This window comes from Sander lucioperca, chromosome 19 (assembly GCF_008315115.2).
Source record: "Sander lucioperca isolate FBNREF2018 chromosome 19, SLUC_FBN_1.2, whole genome shotgun sequence".
NCBI classification, from domain to species: Eukaryota; Metazoa; Chordata; class Actinopteri; order Perciformes; family Percidae; genus Sander; species Sander lucioperca.
The window spans coordinates 6,303,500-6,323,679 of NC_050191.1; the positions used below are offsets into that span (position 1 = coordinate 6,303,500).

The 20,180-nt window shown below is 39.6% G+C and overlaps 1 protein-coding gene across 5 annotated transcripts in view; it reads left to right on the top strand.

Annotated features, from left to right (window-relative positions):
* The first annotated feature begins 610 nt into the window (after nt 1–610).
* Nucleotides 611–20,180, top strand: part of msra (methionine sulfoxide reductase A) — a 40,384-nt gene continuing 20,814 nt past the window's right edge. The window contains exons 1-3 of one of the 5 annotated variants that reach the window (XM_035995380.1): nt 611–615; nt 907–1,065; nt 18,772–18,840. In XM_035995380.1, coding sequence (XP_035851273.1) covers nt 930–1,065; nt 18,772–18,840 — 205 coding nt within the window. In that variant the 5' untranslated portion in view covers nt 611–615; nt 907–929. Of the gene's footprint in view, nt 616–790; nt 1,066–3,081; nt 3,495–18,771; nt 18,841–20,180 lie in introns of those variants that run through there. The other 4 variants (XM_031313860.2, XR_004895888.1, XM_031313861.2 and 1 more) reach the window with 4 other exon arrangements.

Here is a 20,180-nt window from a genome sequence, read left to right on the forward strand (position 1 = left end):
GGAGGCATGTTTTGCAGTCCACTGCTAGCAGTGTTTTATAGATGTATTGTTTTGTCATGTTTGGACTACAAACTGTGACCCCACAAGGGAAGCAGGTCTTGTATGTCTGCTGCTTGCAGTGTATTGTTTTGTCGTGTCACAAGACTGTCTTATGTGACTCCCGAAGGGGAGACATGTTGATTCAGTCCACTGCTGGCAGTAACATTTGCTTTTTGTCTTGTCATTTTCACCATGTTGTTTATTAAATCATTTTGCTTAACTTTCAATTGGACCCAAGCCTTTCTCCTTCCTCCTCAGAAATCAAACGATCACGTCGTTCTTTTAGAATTTCTAACAGGACCTGTATCAATTTTAACGGGCAGTCCAATTAAAAAGAGTCACAGGTAGCACTAATGTGACAACAGTGACAGAAACTAAGCTCACGTGTCTATGTTTCATGTAATACAGTTAGAATAAATGTGTATGAAATTACTGTGAAGCACAGCTGTTGGAATTGTTTACAACGATACCAAACTCCGTTCATAAATCTAACAAATGAGTTTTTTTTTCTTATTGATAACGGGACACGTTTAAACTGTACGTACCAATTAACTGAAGAAAGAACGAGTTCGTCCGGTGAATTCGGCGCAGGTGATGTTAAATAATTGGAATAGGTAACAGAGTAAGAAGATAAGAATTTATCTAAATAAACCTACTGCTTGGAGTCAATAATTGTGCAGAAATACATACTTGTTCTTGAGTGACAAATGCTTTACATCATGTTTTAAGTGTATTTAGGCATGCCGTTTTATTTATGGTCAGTGTAACATGTGGACACCTTGGCATTACACAAGCCTTGTTAGATAAGATCGTTGTTATGTAGCTTGGCTAACTGAGCTAACGCTAGCCCTCAGTGTGCAGCAGGAGTGTGCCGGTGCTGCTGTGGATCAATGGTCTCATCCTCCAGGCTCCGTCTGGTTTGGCGTCATTTTATCAACAGTAGGATGGGAGAGATGGCCTCTAAAGCCCAGATGACGACTCCTGAGGCAGCACTGCCCGGCCGGACTGATTGCATCAAAGTATCCGGTAAGTTAGCGTTAGCATTTTAGCTTATTTAGCATAACTTTAGTTTATGACACGCTAACGTCATATAGCGCACCAAAACGGTTCTTTTGCTGGTTTCGTTTGTGTTCGGGTTATCTCGGGGTAACGTTTGCGGCGTTGTCTTCCGTTAACGATGGGAACAAATCTGTTATAAAGACGTAATTAAGTGAAGTAGGGTTAACTGTAAATTTAGCCATTAGCACCTGCTGCTACTACTGCGCATGCGCAAGCCAGTTTGCCTTTTGAACACTGTATGAATACATTGACACAGATACGCCATATGTGTGTAAATATATGAGAATTATAACCCTGATATTGTGGTGCATACTTGTAAGAATACAACTTGTCGGTGCATATTACCTGTTTTTGAGGTAAATAGGTACTACATTTAAGGCCCTTAATGTTAAGTAAGATACTTTGGTCAGATGTCAACAAGCATATTGATGTTTTATTATTGTATAGATTTCATCAGAGTTTTACATTTCTTGCAGCACAAATGGTCTAAAGGCTGTTAAAGTGAGTTTTCTATCCTGATAAGAATCAGACATAATGAGGCAACATAGAAGTTTTGAATTATATTGCTTAAAATATTTGCATTTGTAGTTAGTAGGATATTGGTAAAAATGTCAAAAATCTCAATGTTGATTATTGCTGTAATTACAAACTTCTGACATGTTAACAGTGCTCAAGTCAACGTTTCAAGTCTTAATAACGACTTTAAAACTAGGATTTTTCTGAGAGCTCCGATAGATCTGAGTTAATAACATGGAAATGCCTGAAAACCAAGAAAATACTGATGCCTGATGTCAGCCAACGTCCATTGTTTAATGTAACTAAACCCAAATGAAATAGTGGTCATAGTGTATATTGTCAATGCATAGTATCTTTAAAAACATTATGACAGACTCTGCAAACATACAGCCGCCTTGAGTAGTCTGATGTAAATGTTCACAAGGCGTAAATATGGACATTTTTCTTCAAACAACTATGGCATGAATTTGGCATAAAATCATGATATGGAAAATATGTGCAAAAACACAAAACAAATCAAAAGCAATATTCAAAGCAGTGATGAAATACATAACTGTGTTGCACTATTGCACTATTCTGCATTGTATCAGAAAAGTCTTTACGCATGCAAAACCAAAATGTTCACTAACTTGTTTTATTATTTTTTATTTTCAATAAAAGATAGATCGTGATATGTGAAGACATTGAATGAGGATATTGGTATATCAGATATTAGCAACTTCAATTCATGAAAAGCAGTATTGGCTTTTAATAATCCATACATCTGATGATTTATTTATTTATTCTAAACCATAATTGTCACTATAACATGAATATGGCTTAAACGAAAGTGTTTGTATGTGTGTGTTGTGTGAGATAGGGAGTTTTTCGTGTGTACAAACCGACCGACAGCAGCACCAAGTTGGCAGTTTGGGGCATTTGGCTCCAAGCTGCCCCCTCTTCACTACAAGTGAGGGCGCTCAGTCTTGGCACATGATGAATAGATCTGCACTGGCACTGAACAAAGTGTAGTGATCACTAGACACACACACACACACACACACACACACACACACTAACATTAAAAAGAGAAAGATGACAGTAATAATAAGTAGGAAGTGTAAAGGTTGTGTGGAGAAGATATTGATTCAGTGATATTTGGGTACAGTGTTAAAGAGATGGAGAGAATGGGAAGATAACAAAGTCAAATGTTTGAGTCTGAGTTTAAATTTGGTTTGGATTGATTTACCCAAAGTGTGTTCAGTATTTTTCAGACTGGAAAGGGTCAGACGGGGGAAGGAGAATGTGGGTTAGGAGGGCGGGGGTCCACCGCGAAAAAGACGATTGGGATGGATGGATGGAAAGGTTCAGACGGAGTGGCAGACATGCTGGAGCGTCGCCAAAGCTTCTCGGGAACACTGCCACAATCGAGAGAGACAAAAAAAGAGCGAGGGAGCAGAGAGGATAGAGAGACTTGGCAGGGCTTCCCCTCCTTTGTCTGTCTGGCTCAGGGCTGCAGCGCCAGAGGAAATCAAGAAATGTCCAGGCGTGGTGGAGGTGGTGGTGAATGGGGACAAGCTCTGCCTCTGCTCCGAAAAAGACGAGGGAAAAACTACTTTCAATCGACTGAAGCCTCGGCTTCTGAAAGGGCTATGGAAATCAAAAAAAACAAACAAAACAAACAATTTTCTTTTTTTGAACGATATTCGGCATTGGAGCCATCGGACCCGACCAAGTTTCGGACACAAAGTGTAGTGTGACCACAATATCCGATAATACGACCTGTCATTTTAGAACAGCAAAGTATTTGTATGTTTTTGAAGAACCAGACTTGAATGGATATTTGACCTCAAAGAGTGCACTCGCAGCCAGAGGAAGGCCAACCCCGCGCCAAGTAAGAGGTTTGTGTACGAATGCTTGTTGAACGTCTTTGACCAAATCAACTGGATTACAGTTGGATTAAAGTGTGTTGGGAGAATCGTTTAATGGCAATTTAAGCGTGAAATCTTAATATATGTGTTAAAACGCAGTTGACCCAGAGGATATGAAGCAGGCCAAGCTGGTCCAAAAGCCTTCAGCTAAAGACCAAAGCAGGTGTTTCCATGTTGTTTGACCTCTAGAATATCTTTACGCAGTGGATATTAAATCGGAGCGTTTTTTTGGGATTCAGAACTGTGCAAACTGGAAGATAGATGGGACTGAATGTTCATTCTGGATCTTTGAACAGTAGATAAGTAGTTGTGGTCAGAAATGAGCTCTGCTGCCCCTGTAACCACGCCCAACAGTGATGTCACAGGATCCTAGAGTACACCTGTACGTCACTGCAGCCAGGTGAGAAGTGAAACCGCTGGAGGTCAGCAAAAAACCAAGATTTTCAGTAAGAGTTAAGTTTCTCTTTGAGGAGTTCTCTTCCATTTTGGCTAAAAAGTTGAGATTGAAAGTTCATTTTTGATCTTGGAAACAGCGGTTGACAATATCATCTCACCACAATGTCCGTTTAGTAGCTGTTCTGAAGCTTTTGATTGTAGATCATAGATTGTAGATGGATGATAGATAATAGAGCATAAACAACGGGTTCAAAGTATCAATCTTTATTTGATATCCTTTGCTACTTTAAAATGCTTCATGCAACTTTGTCAACAGTCTGCATATTGTACACAAGTAGTGATAAAAGTCATGCGCGTGCAATTATTATAATACATATTTTCAAACAGGGCTGCAATTAACAATTATTTGAAGAATATTTTCTCAATCATTAATCATTTGGTCTATAAAATGTCAGGAAATAGTGAAAAATGTCCATCACGAGTTCCCTTACTCCAATGTGCTTCCTTCAAATTGTTTGTTTTATCCGCCCAACAGTCCACAACCCAAACATATTCTGTTTTCTATCATATTTGTATGTGACAAAGAAAAGGCAATCACACCTCACATTTGAGAAGCTGGAACCTGCAAACGTTTGGCATTTTTTGCTTGAAAAATGTCTGTAACAATCTATTATCAGAATGGTTTCCATGTAATTTTCTTTCGACTGAATAATTTATTAGAATTGTTTCAGTTCTACTTTTAACCGCCTTAATATTCCCAAACTGTCTAAACTTCAACACCAATGACGTGCAAATAAGTGGATGTTGGTGCTGTTTCTTAAATAAGATTATTAAAGTTTAAATACAAAGTAAGTTATGTCTGAATTAATGCAAATAAAGAGTAGATGTGCATTTACACGCCTTAGTTGCCTCTAAACAAAAATATTGTAATTACTATGTTTTTTTCTGCTAAAAAAAGCCTATCGGTATCAAAAGTAGTATCAAGTCTGATTTATGGAATTTACCACCTTTTCATTGGTTAATTAGTGGTTTACAAACTTGTTTGGAAATTTGGAAATCTAATTCTTTTGTTACTTGCATTCTGATGTTACGTAGACATTACGACCCCTAGCTGACATTTTACCCCTCCCCACCGACACACACACACACACACACACACACACACACACACACTCACAGATGGAAAACAAAAAACAAAAGCCTAATGAAGAAGTTAATGTCATCCTCATCACAGCTTAATGCAGATGTGTTCAGACATCCAGCAGCTGATCTTTTAATTAGCGGGTGTACTTGTGGGTGTAAATCATTATAATCGCCTGCTGTTGTGGAACGTGTCATTTTTTACAGGGAGTATTTGACAAAAAACAAAAACAAAAGTTGTTTCTTCACACTGTGAGCTAAACGCAATTGAAGCCAAAAAAAAGCTGTTTTGATTCTCACCATATGAACAGCTCACGCTGCAGCCAAACTAACAGTGTGTTCACCTAGCTTTATCTGGTAAAGATTAATTATTGATGTTACCAATGTAAGTGGAGTTCTTTGATGCTATAAAAACGGAGTGAAACGTCATGATTGACAGCTGGGATTGACTCACAATTGGTTGGGCGGGTGTAGGGGCGGGACTTTGATACTTCGGCTCCACCATCTGCTCAGTACTGCGCAGACTCTATGTTCTGCTCGATATTTTGGCTTCACCTTTGTACAGTGGGAGGAAGTGGCGACGCGCCGTCCATCTTTATATACACTCTATGGGACTGATACTCATTTCTCAGTTGTTTTTTTGCACCTCAGAAGTCCTGGTGTCCACATACTTGTGGCCATGTAGGTTATCAGATACACAGAAGATTAGGGGAATCCAGGCGAAGCCGGTGTTGTAGACCCGTATTGAGCCATCCACCACGCCTCTCGTGTTAAATGTTAAGTCAGGTTCAGGTGCTCCTCAATCCATCTTACCCTTGTCGCAGCCGTTACCACGACAACACAGAGGGATACCAGCGAATGAAAGTGTGTTTGTGTGTGATTCCATCAGCAGAGCTCTTTGTCGATTACACGGTGGCCTTATAACCTTGACGGGCAAAATTGCGGGCGTTTAAGGGGGAGAATGTGAGAGACATAACAGATGAGGGAGACCTGAAGATCGACATAGAAAGAGGAAGAGAGGTAGAGAAGAAAAGATGGAGGGGAAGAGAAACGAGACAGAGGCTGAGTCTGGCAGGTTATAACTGTGTTGACACTCAGATATTCAACGACGTTGAATCGTCGGGTGGTTCAAGACCTAGCCAAGGTGACATCTAGTACTAGGTTGAAGTCACGTCCCAATTTAAGTAACCCACTGTCCAATTTGGGTACTGCCAAAAATAATTTTTCAAAATCATCAGTCATCGCAGTTAGGGGCATACAAATTCACCAAAATTACAAGGTTGGCGAAGAGCCCTCCAACAACAATAATATATCGCCCATTAGGGTCACTAATCACCTCCTGGGATTGCTTTGTTTATTAATATGGCCGTCCCTCTAGCTTTGGCATTCAATTTGGACCGATAGACCTCGCCGACCCAGTTTCGCCTGAGGCTGGTGATGTTAGCAGTACAAAGGTGGGTTTCTTGTAGGGCTGAACGATTTTTTAAAATAATCTAATTGCGATTTTTTTCCCAAGTATTGCGATTGCGATTCGATATTTGATTATTTTTTTAAGCTCTTTGTCTTCTGTATTATTCAAGAAAGACAAACAAATCATTTTATAGTATGAACAACACACAATTACACACTAGACAGTTAAATAAGTAAAAATATAGTATATATACACACACACACACACACACACACACACACACACTCACACACACACACAACAGTGTATTTTTTTTTACAGTGCACAGAGAGGAGCTGCCTCCAGCCCCTCCCCCTCGTGAAGTTACGTGCTGCCGTGTGCACTCGTTCAGAGAGGCTATCGTTACGTTAGCTAGTTGCTGGTGTTCTTGCCATGGGATTAACTGTACTAATAAAACTGTTGAAACACCGCGGCCACGCTGCCGTGAAAGCTCCCCGAACGTCATTTATCAGAGTCTGCTTGTTACCCCTCTCAGTGGCAGCTCCTCCACTCATATCTTTATAACGGAGCTAGCTAACTGCTAACCAGAGCTAACCGCTAATCAGAGCTAATGGTTGCTAACCGAGCCTTGAGTTCTGTGTGCCTGTATCCATTAACTGCATGTATAGACTCAAGCCCGAATAAAACCCTTCATTTTATTAAAATGGCTGTAAAAGTTTTAAACTACAACTCAGAGTTGTTTGAATGACAGGAATCTGCTCAAGGTACGACGTAGCGTTAGCGTGCTAAGTTGATGCTTTCTCTGTGGAGTGCAGACTGATTTGTTCTCGCGAGTCATGTGACCAAATCGCAGCCTTTGCGATTAGGAAATCGCATTTTAACATATCGCGATATTATCGCAAATGCAATTAATCGTTCAGCCCTAGTTTCTTGTAGGAACGCCACGTCCACCTTAAGTTGTTGCAAATGAGATAAAACCCTTTGTCTTTTGACTGTATTGTTAACCCCTTTGACATTCCAGGATATAAATTTAGTAGGATTATCAATCACCCTATTGGGTTGACCTGCCATGATAGTCTAGGAAAAGAGTGTAAGGAAGATACGGAAAGCATATTTGGTAGCCAGGAGCCTGTGTTCCATTTGCATATAACACAGTAGAGAACGGGCATGTTGAGTGAATGAGAAAAAAAATCCCTTGTTTCTTTCGGCTGTAATTATTTTTGAGTGGGGGTGAGAACATATTATTCTCATGCAACATTAAATATATTATATCTGCACAAAATAGCACTAATTGGCCAATATCTGATATTTAATCAAAGTCTGTGCTGTGTTTGCAGAAGATAGGAAGTCTGACTTTTAGGAGTCTCTATTTGATTGCAGCTGAGAGTGAAGAATAATTGCTTTAGAGCTAATGCAGATCCCTCACACTTTACTTTGAGCCCAACTCCATGTAAACACTGCAGCCTTTTATCACTACACAGTAAACCCAGCGACGCTAAAGTGCCTTTACTCCACATAGTGTGGCTGTAGTTTTAGCATTAAACACAGAAGCCAAGAAATGATAATGTACACAGCATGATGAAGAGCAGCCTTCTCAACATATCATAAATGTATTAATGATAATTAAAGCCTGCATGCATGTTGCAGTAAGCAACCTCTCCCTTCATCCATTAAATATAACTAAGCTTGTGTGCCAAATTCCAAATATCTCATGAGCAGACCCAAACGGAATCTGCAGTATTTTTTTTTACCGTTTAATATATAGATGACGTACACAGCAATTTTACAGTTTCTGTCTGAAAGGGTCCAATCAGTCCACCATCTTTTAAGTGCAAAGTGCATTAGGTACTATGTTCTGCGCCCCACCATCCTACAACACACACACTCTGCCTCAGTACTAATGGTGCTGCGTGATCGATCGAGGCACGCACACGCACGCACACACACACACACACACACACACACACACACACACACTTATTAACCCCGACCACCACTCTAACATACAGTAGATGCCAATTAAGTGTTTCAAAGGTTTAGAGAAGATGGAAAAAAGGAGAACAAAACAGGAAACACACCTTTCTACATTTATAAGGTGAAGAAGGTGTTGTTATATCATTACAGCATGTGTACTTTGTGACAAGAAAACGCATGCATCTTCGAGCAGCTGCTTTACATTCGTAAATCTTCAGGGGAAAGAGGAGCTGTGGTAAAACCTTTTATTCAATATTTCCTAGGGCTGGGTGTCGGTTCTGAAATAACCCAGAAAAATAGTAATGGGAACTTCTCCAGTCAAACGGCACCTTCATTCGATCCTTTTTGTACCCTGGTCCAGAAAACATTTACCATTTGTATCGGTTTTGCTTGCAGCCAATCTCCGCAAGCGTTCTTTGATTTACTGCGACGTGTGATTGAAAAACGGTTCACAGTTTGGTCCACATCGACAAAAGTTTCGCTGACTGTGTGAAAAGTTTTGACAGTGGGACTTGAGTTTTGACAAATGCATGTTAGCAATCGAAAAAAACTAATGTGACGTGTGATTGGCCCACTACCGCAGCAGCTACAACCCATACAGTCTGTGGTGGGGTGAAGTCGAGCTCAGTGTGTTTGCAGGAGTTGGCAGTTCAGTGTGCCGCATGCGCTTCCATTCACATGATGGGTATCGAATGAAGTAGAAAAAAAGGTATCAAATTAAGTACTCTTTTTGGAATCGGTATTACTTTAAGGGTACTAGTATCGTCATTTTTTAAAAGATACTCAGCCCTAAAACTTTCCCAAGATTCCTGTGAAGAACCGTGTAATTTGATACAAATTAAAGAGAAAAATATAGACAATGTTTAATTGGTACATTTTTGAGTAATTGAATCCAATTCATTTCTAACATAACTTACAGAGTCTTAGTTCACAGCAACAAAAATATAAAAAATTTCTACAAGCAAGCATACAATTTACCATGTACGGACAATAATGATAACGTTTCCGATGATGAATGAATATTGAATAAATTAAGGGCTCATTTGCAAAAACAGATACAAGCAATTCTTAAAATGAATTAACCAACACCAGTTTGATTGATATTTCCTGGATTGCACACACACACACACACACACACACACACACACACACACACACACACACAAAATGATTAAGGAAAATAAATAAAAATGGAGATCTGTTACCCCTGTAGATATTCATTGGGTTTTAGTGACTTTTAAATACATTAATATTTTTTTCTTTCCAGAAAACATGTTGGAAATGATTTATTTTGAAAAAATATATGGATTTGTAAAGTAATGCTTCCCAGGTAGGGGTATTTCTGACAGCAAATGCCTTGTCTTTAATGGATGGGGCTGTTTCGGCAGATTTCTACTTCAGGATCTGGCTCAAAAGATGCTTTGTCTGTATTAAAGAAGCATATTGCAACGGCAGGGGATAAAAACATTCATAATTTATTTCTTTAACAATCAGGATGTAAAAGTAAAAACTCAAGGCAAAAGCAGCACTGCCGGTCAAGCATGATTATTTGGTTAGTTTGAAGTCGAGGTCTTTACGGGCCAAGATTTAAGATCTGATCTAGAATGAAGCCGTGGAAATCTACCCAAACACGATGTCATTGATTTTCAGACTCAGACCCGGTCCAAACACACCCAGATAGAAAAAAAACAACGTGTACATGTGTTGTACATACAAGTTAAAGATAAAGTGTTGGATAGATAAACTTGTATTTTAATGTCTGCTTAATGCTTCTGCTAAACAACTTCCTGGGGAAAACGCTGCCCTCTATAATAGAAATCCAGTATGTACAACCTTCATCATTGTTAAGTGTTTCTACCACATTTATATACAAAGGGAGGCATCTCCTTAACAAAAGCCTTGGCTATTGTGTCTAAAGCCCATTGAAGTCCATGAAGCAGTTTGTTTTTATCAACATAAAACCTTTTAAAATATCCAAGTATGTCTTCCTTGAGATGCGCTGCATGTTATGAGACTGGCACAGAAGGTTGTCAGAAGCGGAAGAATAAGGATAACACTGATGGTTGTAATGATGGGCAGTAATAAAAACGATGATGGCAATCGGAGTGGCTGATTGGGAGGCTCAGATAGAGGGAGAAGGAAACACTGTAGCGGGGAGAAATAAAGATAGAGAGAGAGAAAAAGATGGGTGTAGGATGGAGTGTAAAGGGAAGCTGATAAGAAAATGGGGGAGCAGGAGGAAGATGAAGAAACCAGGCAATCAGAGAGAGAGACACAGGAGGAGGAGAGGGTGGGGGTAGGTTACTTTGTAGATTTAATTGCAGTGCAGTTGAGGCAATCTTGTGTGTGTGTGTGTGTGTGTGTGTGTGTGTGTGTATAGACTCTCCAATATCCCCTAGCCAGACATTAGCTACAGGGTTTCATTTATCACTGTCAGGTCTGGAGCCCCAGGGGGAGGAGACGGGGGAGCCCTGGACGTTCAGGCCAGGTTGTAGCTCCTCTCCAGGCTCAGGGCAGCGTTTTGAGGGTAGCAGAGGTAGAAAATCCCTGTGCTGATGTTCACTTATGGTATCGATTGTGAAGATACAGTTAAGACTTATAGCAGGATCTCTTAACACGTCACAGCTGCACCGTATGTCCACTACTTTGGTTTATGACCAAATACCTGCAAAACTAACTGTCATTGTTATTTTGAGAATGTTAGCATGCTAATGTTAACATTTATCAGAGGCCCACAGAGCTGCGTATATATATATATATATATATATATATATATATATATATATATATATATGACTCACATCATATCATTGGGTTTATGATAACATGTCTATGTAGATTATCAGTCAAACACGTCAGCAGATTTTGAAAAAATAATTTGAACTCAAGGTCCTCTTATGCCGGGTTCAGAGTACACGACGTCAGCCGAATTATATATAATAATCAATTAGTTGATCAAATAGATTTGAAAAAAGTGGATACGGTGTGAGCAATCAATTTAAAGATGTCCCTTTGGGAAATTTTGGATGAGACTTTTTGCACATTTTATGATAATTTACAGACTAAATAATGAATTGATCTGCCAACAGATAACTGAAAATGATCTTTATGGGCGTCCTGGTGGTTTAAAGTGTAACTCTCGCCAAAATGCAAGAATCGCCACTTTTAAGATGTACCGTATTTTCGTTTTTCGGTCAAATGGCCTTTTGAATGGGAGTGCTAGGGGCACTTTTATGATAGCAGCAAAATAGCTATTTTTTTTAAAACACTAAGAAGGCTCGACACAACATGAAACTTTGCTCGAAGTATCACCAGGGGCTCTACACCTTAATGCAAGCATTGACAACATTGTTTGTGTACACAGCGTTTACTAAAAAGAAAGGTTTTGAGCAACTCACGTTAGCAGTTGTTGTTTACACTATCCGCCATTTTCCCAGTCAAAAATAGGCGATCTCCAAATGCGAATGAACGGACTCCATAGGAGGAAATGTCATTCTTATATGAGGCTCTTTTTTCAACTACAAGGTCAATGTTGTGTTTCACTAACGACAAAACAACGAATTATCCGTGCATTTATATGGAACTAAGCTTTAGGAGCTTTCCATCTTTACTCTCCTCCCTCGACTAGTTTTGACTGGCTCGATAGACGGTGACCTGAAGAACAACAGCTACAGTGAGTTGCTCAAAACCTTTCTTTTTAGTAAACTCTGTGTACACAAACAATGTTCTCAATGCTTTCGTTAAGGTGTAGAACCCCTGGCTATACTTTGAGCAAAGTTTCATGTTGTGTCGAGCCTTCTTAGTGTTTTAAAAATAGCTATTTTGAGGCTAGCATAAAAGTGCCCCTAGCACTCCCATTCAAAAGGCCATTTGACCGAAAAACAAAAATACGGTACATCTTAAAAGTGGCGATTCCGTCCTAAATATGCTTTTAAACGAAAGTTTGACTCGGGTACATTCAGAATAAGACCCTAGGTTGCATTTTGGCGAGAGTTACGCTTTAAGGGACTAATGGTGTGTTTCAGTCGTCCATCTCGAATGCGTCTGATATACAGTTTCACTTTTTTTTTTTACGCTTTAATTCTATTTTCTTCCATTTTTGCGTAGCTCCGGTGGTTGTGTATTGGTCTCTGAGCTTTGCCAAAACGTGGGAGACCTACTCTCAACACTGTGCCTGAACGCCTCCTGCAGATACAGTGTAAGACGCTGATCATGTAATTCCTTGTGTCAAGTCTAGCAAGAGACCTTTGCAGCATCCCTCCTCTCTCTCCTCCCATGTCCTGTTTTAATATTTAATCTTCTCTTAAATCTTTATATGCAAACTCAGTTTGTTCTTACTGCAGCCATAAGTCTCAGTCATTATGCTTCTGATGAACGATGGAAGGAAAACACGTTAAGAAAGAAGTTAAAAGACTGACGCAGGAGCCTGACTCAGCATCTCAGTCAGCTCTATGTGCATGATGATGTAATGTGTACTTTGTCTTCTGGTCTATCTTGGATTGGCAAAATGTAGAGAAACTTTCTCCACAGAATAATTTATCCACCGTTCGTAAGCTGATGTAAGTCTTTAGGATGCTCGTAATGATACAGTATATTATATACTGTAGTCATTATACAACAATAGATTCAGTGCTGACCTTTTTATCTTTATCTATTTTTAAAAATTAAAAAAAAATTAAAAAGTGATGGAGAGATGGAAAGACATGCTGAGCTCTGCCTGCCTTCACACGCATGTAGGCCTGAGCTGAAATAGAGCAGCACTAATGGAGTGTGTGTGTGTGTGTGTGTGTGTGTGTGTGTGTGTGTGTGTCACAGATGTCACCATGGATAAAGGCCTGTTCCGTGATCAGGCTTATTTTTGTGACAGGATTTTGGGAGCGGTAGAAGAGATTGGGAGGCAGGCTGCACACACACACACACACACACACACACACACACACACACACACACTGAAATGAAGTGGCTAGCTGTTTGATGTGAAGTGTCCTGAAGTGCTTTCTAACCTTGTTCACTGCTCTTTACCGCCAAATAAAAGAAAAATGAGTTGCCAGTACAAACCAGTCAGAAACTGGCTTTTATATAGTTGAAAGAAACATCATTCTAAACAAAATGTTATGTATTTTTACATTCACATCCTCAATATTTTTTGTGCTAATGCAAGTTTTGGCAATGCTGTGAAAATACAAGAAACTCATAGTCTTGAGTCACACACACACACACACACACACACACACACACACACACACACACACACACACACACACACACACACACACACACACACACACACACACACACACACATACTGTTTGCATTTGACCTCACAATGGAATATGATTTCAGTTAATCAACAAGAAGCATTGTTATCATTCCCAGTGAGATAAAGGCGACCACGAGAACAGGCATTTCAAAGGAGTGCTGCATGGAATAATTACTTTCCAGAAAAATGCTTCAGTACAGTGTGTGTGTGTGTGTGTGTGTGTGAAGATAACTGTAGAATATTAATGGATGTTTTTGAAAAGGTATTTATTTTCTGACTCTTTCTTTCTTGTGTTTGGGAAATTATTTATCCCCCGTCTTTGCCTTGTGTGGCCATTTTAATTCTATAGTATGTTTACTTTATTTGACTTTATTTTGTAGTTTTTTTGCTGCTTTGGTCAATGTAAGACCAAACTGCATCAGGGAGAGCATAGAGATGAATGTTACACCTGTTTGTGTACAGATCAAAACGAACAAGATACAACGTGTTAATCAGTAAACCTCGGATGGGTTGATAAGGTTGATTTTGAACTTTTTGCAGAGCCGGGCTAGCTTTATCCTTCTGCTTCCAGTCTTAATGCTAAGCTAAGCTAATCACCTTCTAGCTCCATCCTTAATACACAGACGTGAGAGAGGTATCGGTCTTCTCATTTATCTCTCTGAAAGAAAGCGAATAATTGTGTTGGACAATTCCGATATCGTCATACATTTATGTTGGGGCTTCATTTGAATTAAATAGTGGAATATTTTAACACACGCAATGTACATTTTCTAACTTTGTATTATTATCCTGACTGCGTTTTTTTTTTTTTTGCCAATTACCTTTGATCATATCATAAGGTGAAAACTTAACTTTTCCTCCATTTCTCTTTGCGCTCAAATGTGGCACAAAATTCCACAGTGCTGAATGTCATTAGAGGCGCCTTGTCCTGCATGTTAATGTGCTTGCATGCTTGATTTAAAAGCCCAGTGAGATTTATATACCAGCCACGAATAAGATAAGTTCTTTTCCCCTGGCAGCGCCAGGCCAGTAGTTTTCGCACAAATCAAACCCACAAATGAATTGTAAAAATGCTCGCCGTCAAATGGTAGCGTATGCAGAACAAATCCAAACAGAAATGGAACGTTCTTGCTGCATCGGTTCTGTGGGAACGCGTACACAATTTAGTCTTTTTGCAGAACCAAAACCAAACATCAAGTCATGTGCAGGAAAGCAGGAAAGCCAGAGAGCCAGTTTAACCTAAACAACAGAAACATTTTCTTAATTATCTGTGATTAAATAAGTGCTGCCCCCTTAATAACAAGTGCAAATTTACCAGTAAATATCGATCAAAAACATTGTGGTTTCATCGGATCTCATTCTGATCTTTCCAAAAACAACTGTACAACTGTACAACACACACACACACACACACACACACACACACACACACACACACACACACACACACACACACACACAGAGCTGGTACACTCATTAGTATTCTATCTGGACTTATTGTCTTTCTCCACTGACATTTACATTTAAATATTTTATCTATCAGTGTGTGTGTGTGTGTGTGTGTGTGTTTGTTTGTGTCACCGTGTGTGCGTGTGTCTGTGGCCATAATGAACATCGCTTCGCTGGTCCCTGAAGGCAGCCATTATTAACGCACACAGAAGATAATGTGAGAGGAGGAGGAGGAGGAATATCTGTTCCAGTGTTACTGTTAGTAACAGGATCTTACATTTTCATTTTGAAATCGGGGAGCTATACAAGTTCTTGAAGGGTTCTTACAGTAATTAGCACATGGGTAACATGTCAAAGACCAAGGTGCCGTATATAAAGACATATTACTGATGTTATGGTCAACCAATCAAGGAAAACAATTGTAGATAAACATTTTTAATCAGACACATCATATATGACCAAGAACCAAATACTTTCTCACACATTTATTATTAAAATTGCACAAAGTGATACATGAAAATTATTTAAACATATGCTGTATTTAAAAAATATCTACAACATAATTCATGAATTTGGATTTTATGTGATTTATTATTATCGTATGTATTTTTTTAATTAAACATACAGCTTATAATAATAGTTTTGTTTTAATGTATCTACTTTTTGCACCTTGTTTCTATTTTATATGAAACGTGCTATAAAAAAATATTTTGTTAAGTTTCAGTGTAGATTGAGACTAATTTAATATTTATTTTTAAGCAAATTGATGGGATAAGTCAGTAGGATTTTGTGTGTGGATCCAAAGCAAATTATGTGTACAACCTGACGGTACTAACAACATGAGTACTGCATGATGGGAAGCCAAATTACCAGCAGGGACTGTAAAGGAACTGGAGGTGAGGAGCTGCTGCACCCAAACAATCAAGATGGGAAAATGGCTGCAGCGCTCCAAAACCTTCCTCCCCAAGAATACGGAGGAAGATGAGAATGTGTCTCTGAAGATGTCAGACAGTCAGACAGTTGCACTGACTGACACTTGCTGTCTTTCAGCTGAATGAAAGGCTGCTCAAGTAATCAGACAAACAAGGACGACTTCAGTGTGTGTGTGTGTGTGTGTGTGTGTGTGTGTGTGTGTGTGTGTGTGTGTGTGTGTGTGTGTGTGTGTGTGAAAGGAGGGCTGCTGATTGGTTGGCAGTATCCATCTGGCTGCTTTTGTCTATAGGCATGCTGCCCCACAACAATTGTGCTTCCATCCATAAAGTGTGTGTGTGTGTGTGTGTGTGTGTGTGTGTGTGTGTGTGTGTGTGTGTGTGTGTGTGTGTGTGTGTGTGTGTGTATAAAAAAAGGGGGAGGGCGTAAGGAGGGGGATCCAGATGTTGGGTTTATTCTCATTCTACCCCATCCCATTTATTTTAATCCATCATCCTCCCCCACAGCATTATGCAGCAAGCCATCTGTACACACACACACACACACACACACACACACACACACACACACACACACACACACACACACACACACACACAGCCTCCGGCATGCTACCGCTAATGCGTGTTAGCTCAGCCAGGTGGCTGCATGGCCTCAAATGGGTCCTCGTGCACCTCTAGCTCTGTGTTAATTGGAGTGAATGCAGCTGGTATGAAGTTATGCAGAGCTGCTCACCACTAACTGGGTCAGTGTGTGTGTGTGTGTTGTGTATTTTTTTTTTTTTTTTTTTTTGGGTTGGAGACACATTTTTTATTTAAAATATGAATTGTGTATATGGCGAGCTGTTTGGAAATCATTTCATGGTGGTGTGGGAGAGTAGAGAGAGAAATTAGATCCTAATCAGCTTTACTGCTGTTTCAGAAGCTTCTCCGACCCAGAAAAGAATAATTCTGGTGGGAACGTTTATGCAATTTAAACAATATGAATAGATACTGACACAAAGATTGCAAACGATAGCCTAAGTTAGTATCAGTGAAGCGTGACAACAATCATGGCTTGTTGCCTTTCTGTCTACTTTCAGTTGTGAGAGTATATTTATTCGAGTGCTATACTTAAGTACAATTTTAACATAGTTGTACTTTACTGAAGATTTTCCATTTTATGCTACTTTATACTTCTAGTCCACTACATTTCGGGGAGAAATTTTCACTAGCCTGGCTCTGCCCTCCTATGTACTTACGCTCAATTTTCATTTCCCTTCAAATTTTTGGCGTTGATGTTGTTGCCCTCCTCCTCACGGGGTTCGGGAAAAGTTAGATTTTCCAGCTCACTCCGATGCTAATGCTAAATATAAGCAGTGTTGCCAACTCTTTTCCAATAAAAGTTGCTAGCACCAGCTCCAAAAGTCGCTAAAAGTCGCTAAATTACGCCACACCCCCATTTGCATATGTATGACGTCATTATGCACTCATTTGCATAAAGCTTAGTGGTTGTGTCAGCAAGGTAGAAAGAAAATAGAAATCTTTAGCCAAATAATCACAAATTCAATACAGCAATTTATTTTACCTTATAAGAAATTCTACAAAGGGAGGGAAAAAGATCGATAAAGAATTCTCAAAGAAGGCTGGCTTGTCCAGGGCCAGGCCAGCTCAGCGGCGTCTTTCTCCCGTCGCGTCCCGCTGTCTCTACACCGGCCCCCGCACCCTGTCCCTTCTCCCCTTTCTACCTGCCTGTGCACTGTTGTGCAGTGCTGCTGCACATGAAGAGAGAGGGGAGGAGGGGCTGCTCCTCAGTCACAGAACAGAAGAGAGAGGAGACTGTTTTGGCGGTCACAGGAGAGAAATACTTTGCGTGCCCGCAGGACAATACGAACGATACAAACGACTTTCTGTAGAAAAGTCGGCAGATTTGTCGCTAGTCGCTTTTTTGAAAAAAAGTCGCTAGGGGGTCTGAAAAGTCGCTAAATCTAGCGACAAAGTCGCTAAGTTGGCAACACTGAATATAAGCCTTGTCGGTCTCCCCTCTTGTTGCACATGTGCATGACATACGTCACGACCAAACGTTAGCGATTGGTTATGGCAGATCCAGAGTGGCTCTGGGCAGATCCAATAGTTTTGAACTTCAACAGAGTACCCGCCTTCAAGGAAGTTAACGCTTGTCAATGGAGAGTGGCCAGACTCTCTGAACAAATGAAATGTACCAGAGTCTGGTAGGACCAGGCTAACTTTTCACTCCATTTGCTTGACACTTATAGCTAGTTTTTACATAGTCTCGCATTGCCAGACCTATTGCCACAGTGTTGTGGAGTGCTTTTTTAAAAACCAATCACAATCGTCTTAGCTCCAGACACAGCGACGGTGGCTCTGCAAAATTGTCAGGAAGGAACTTGTTTTGGTGGAACATTTGCACCCCGCAAAATAAAACGACACATGGAATATTAAATAAAGTTAACTGTTCACACAATGCAGTAACATGAACTATTTAAATTAGCTGGAGCTTACAAAAACTGAAAAGCGACCCTGTGCAGTTTGAGTACACAGTAATAAAAAAGATATCACTCTCACATTCTCCATCCTTCAGTCAGTTTGGACCCTTTAGTGAAGCTCAGGTGATAATATTTGCCATGTTGAGCTAGCCTGTTATTTTACTGTTCATAACATCTTATTCTGTCTCTCCTTCTGTTGCAGCCAAACATGATGTGAACGGCAACAGGACTGTTCCACCTTTTCCAGAGGGGACAGAGATGGCCATATTTGGTGAGTGTTTGTTTGTTTTGCTCAGTGGTATATAGTAGTGGTAGTTTATATTAGCTACTATCATGCTAGTTTAAGCTCATTTTGATCAAGTCATTATGTATAAATCCAACATGTAGTGTTGCTTCAGGGCCTAATCCAAGTCACACTGCACCTCTTTTTTGTCTACCACTGGCCTCTATGTAAATACTCAACCTTCAAATTTGACAATATCTGGACCTTTGTGTATTTGTTTGTTTTTCAACAGAGATGCAAGTGATTATTTTCATTATCGATGTATCTGTAAAAAAGTTTCTTGATTAATTGATTAATCATTTAGTTTATGATATAATGAAAAAAAATCTCAGAGGCCAGGGTTCAATTTGCCTGTTTATTCTGACTGACAGGCTCAAACTTTAAGATATTAAATTTGCTGACATATATGACAAAGAAAAAGGGCAAATCTTCTTATTTTAGAAGCTGGAACCTGATAAGGTTTAAGGATAATGTTTCCTTGAAAGGTGACTGAAACAGTTAACCGATTGTCAAAATAGTAGCAGAATTATTTTCTGTTGCTCCACTAATCGGTTAATTGACTAATGGTTGCAGTCAATTCTCAAGCGATAAAATATAATGTCCGGAACACTGCTTTAAGCTCCCATATTTAATACAAAGGCAACGTTTCGACCCAGTATTTCTCATTTGTCCTGCACCTGCCAGAAGGTGGGATATGCACACAATTACTTTTATAAATGCAGTCAATACTCACACAGGGCAGGGGCAATTCCAGGATTTTTTAAGTGGGGTGGCACAGGGGGGGACCAATAATCAATCAGGGGGGGCCCGAGGGATTTTATCAGAATACAACATAGAAAATCTTGCTTGGAAATATTGGATATGATAGAACAACACAATGTAATTTTGCTAAATAAAACACATCATATTCATTATTAATTTCACTTGTTTTTATTTTCAACTAATGTGTATCCAAGGCGAAGGCAAAAATGTGGATAGTCATCATGGAAACATTAATTGTTCATGTGACCAGGGCTGGGAAGATTTTTTTTTCTTCACAGAACCGTGGAAAAATAAAGTGCAATACACTTGCAATAAACTTGCCTCAAACTTCAACAAAGAAAACCTTGCTGTACACAGTTTTCAGATAATTGGAAACAGAACAGAAATAAAGTGCAGTACACAATTTTTTTTTCCTTACAGCAACAAGTGCTCTACAGTAAGTTAAATATGTTTCTACTTCTAAACTGGCATCAAAATTAGTAATAAGTACACAGTTGCCATTCAATGTGTGTTTAAAGTATGTATCCATTTACCAAAAGGAAAGGCAGCGATTGGCAGAACAGGCA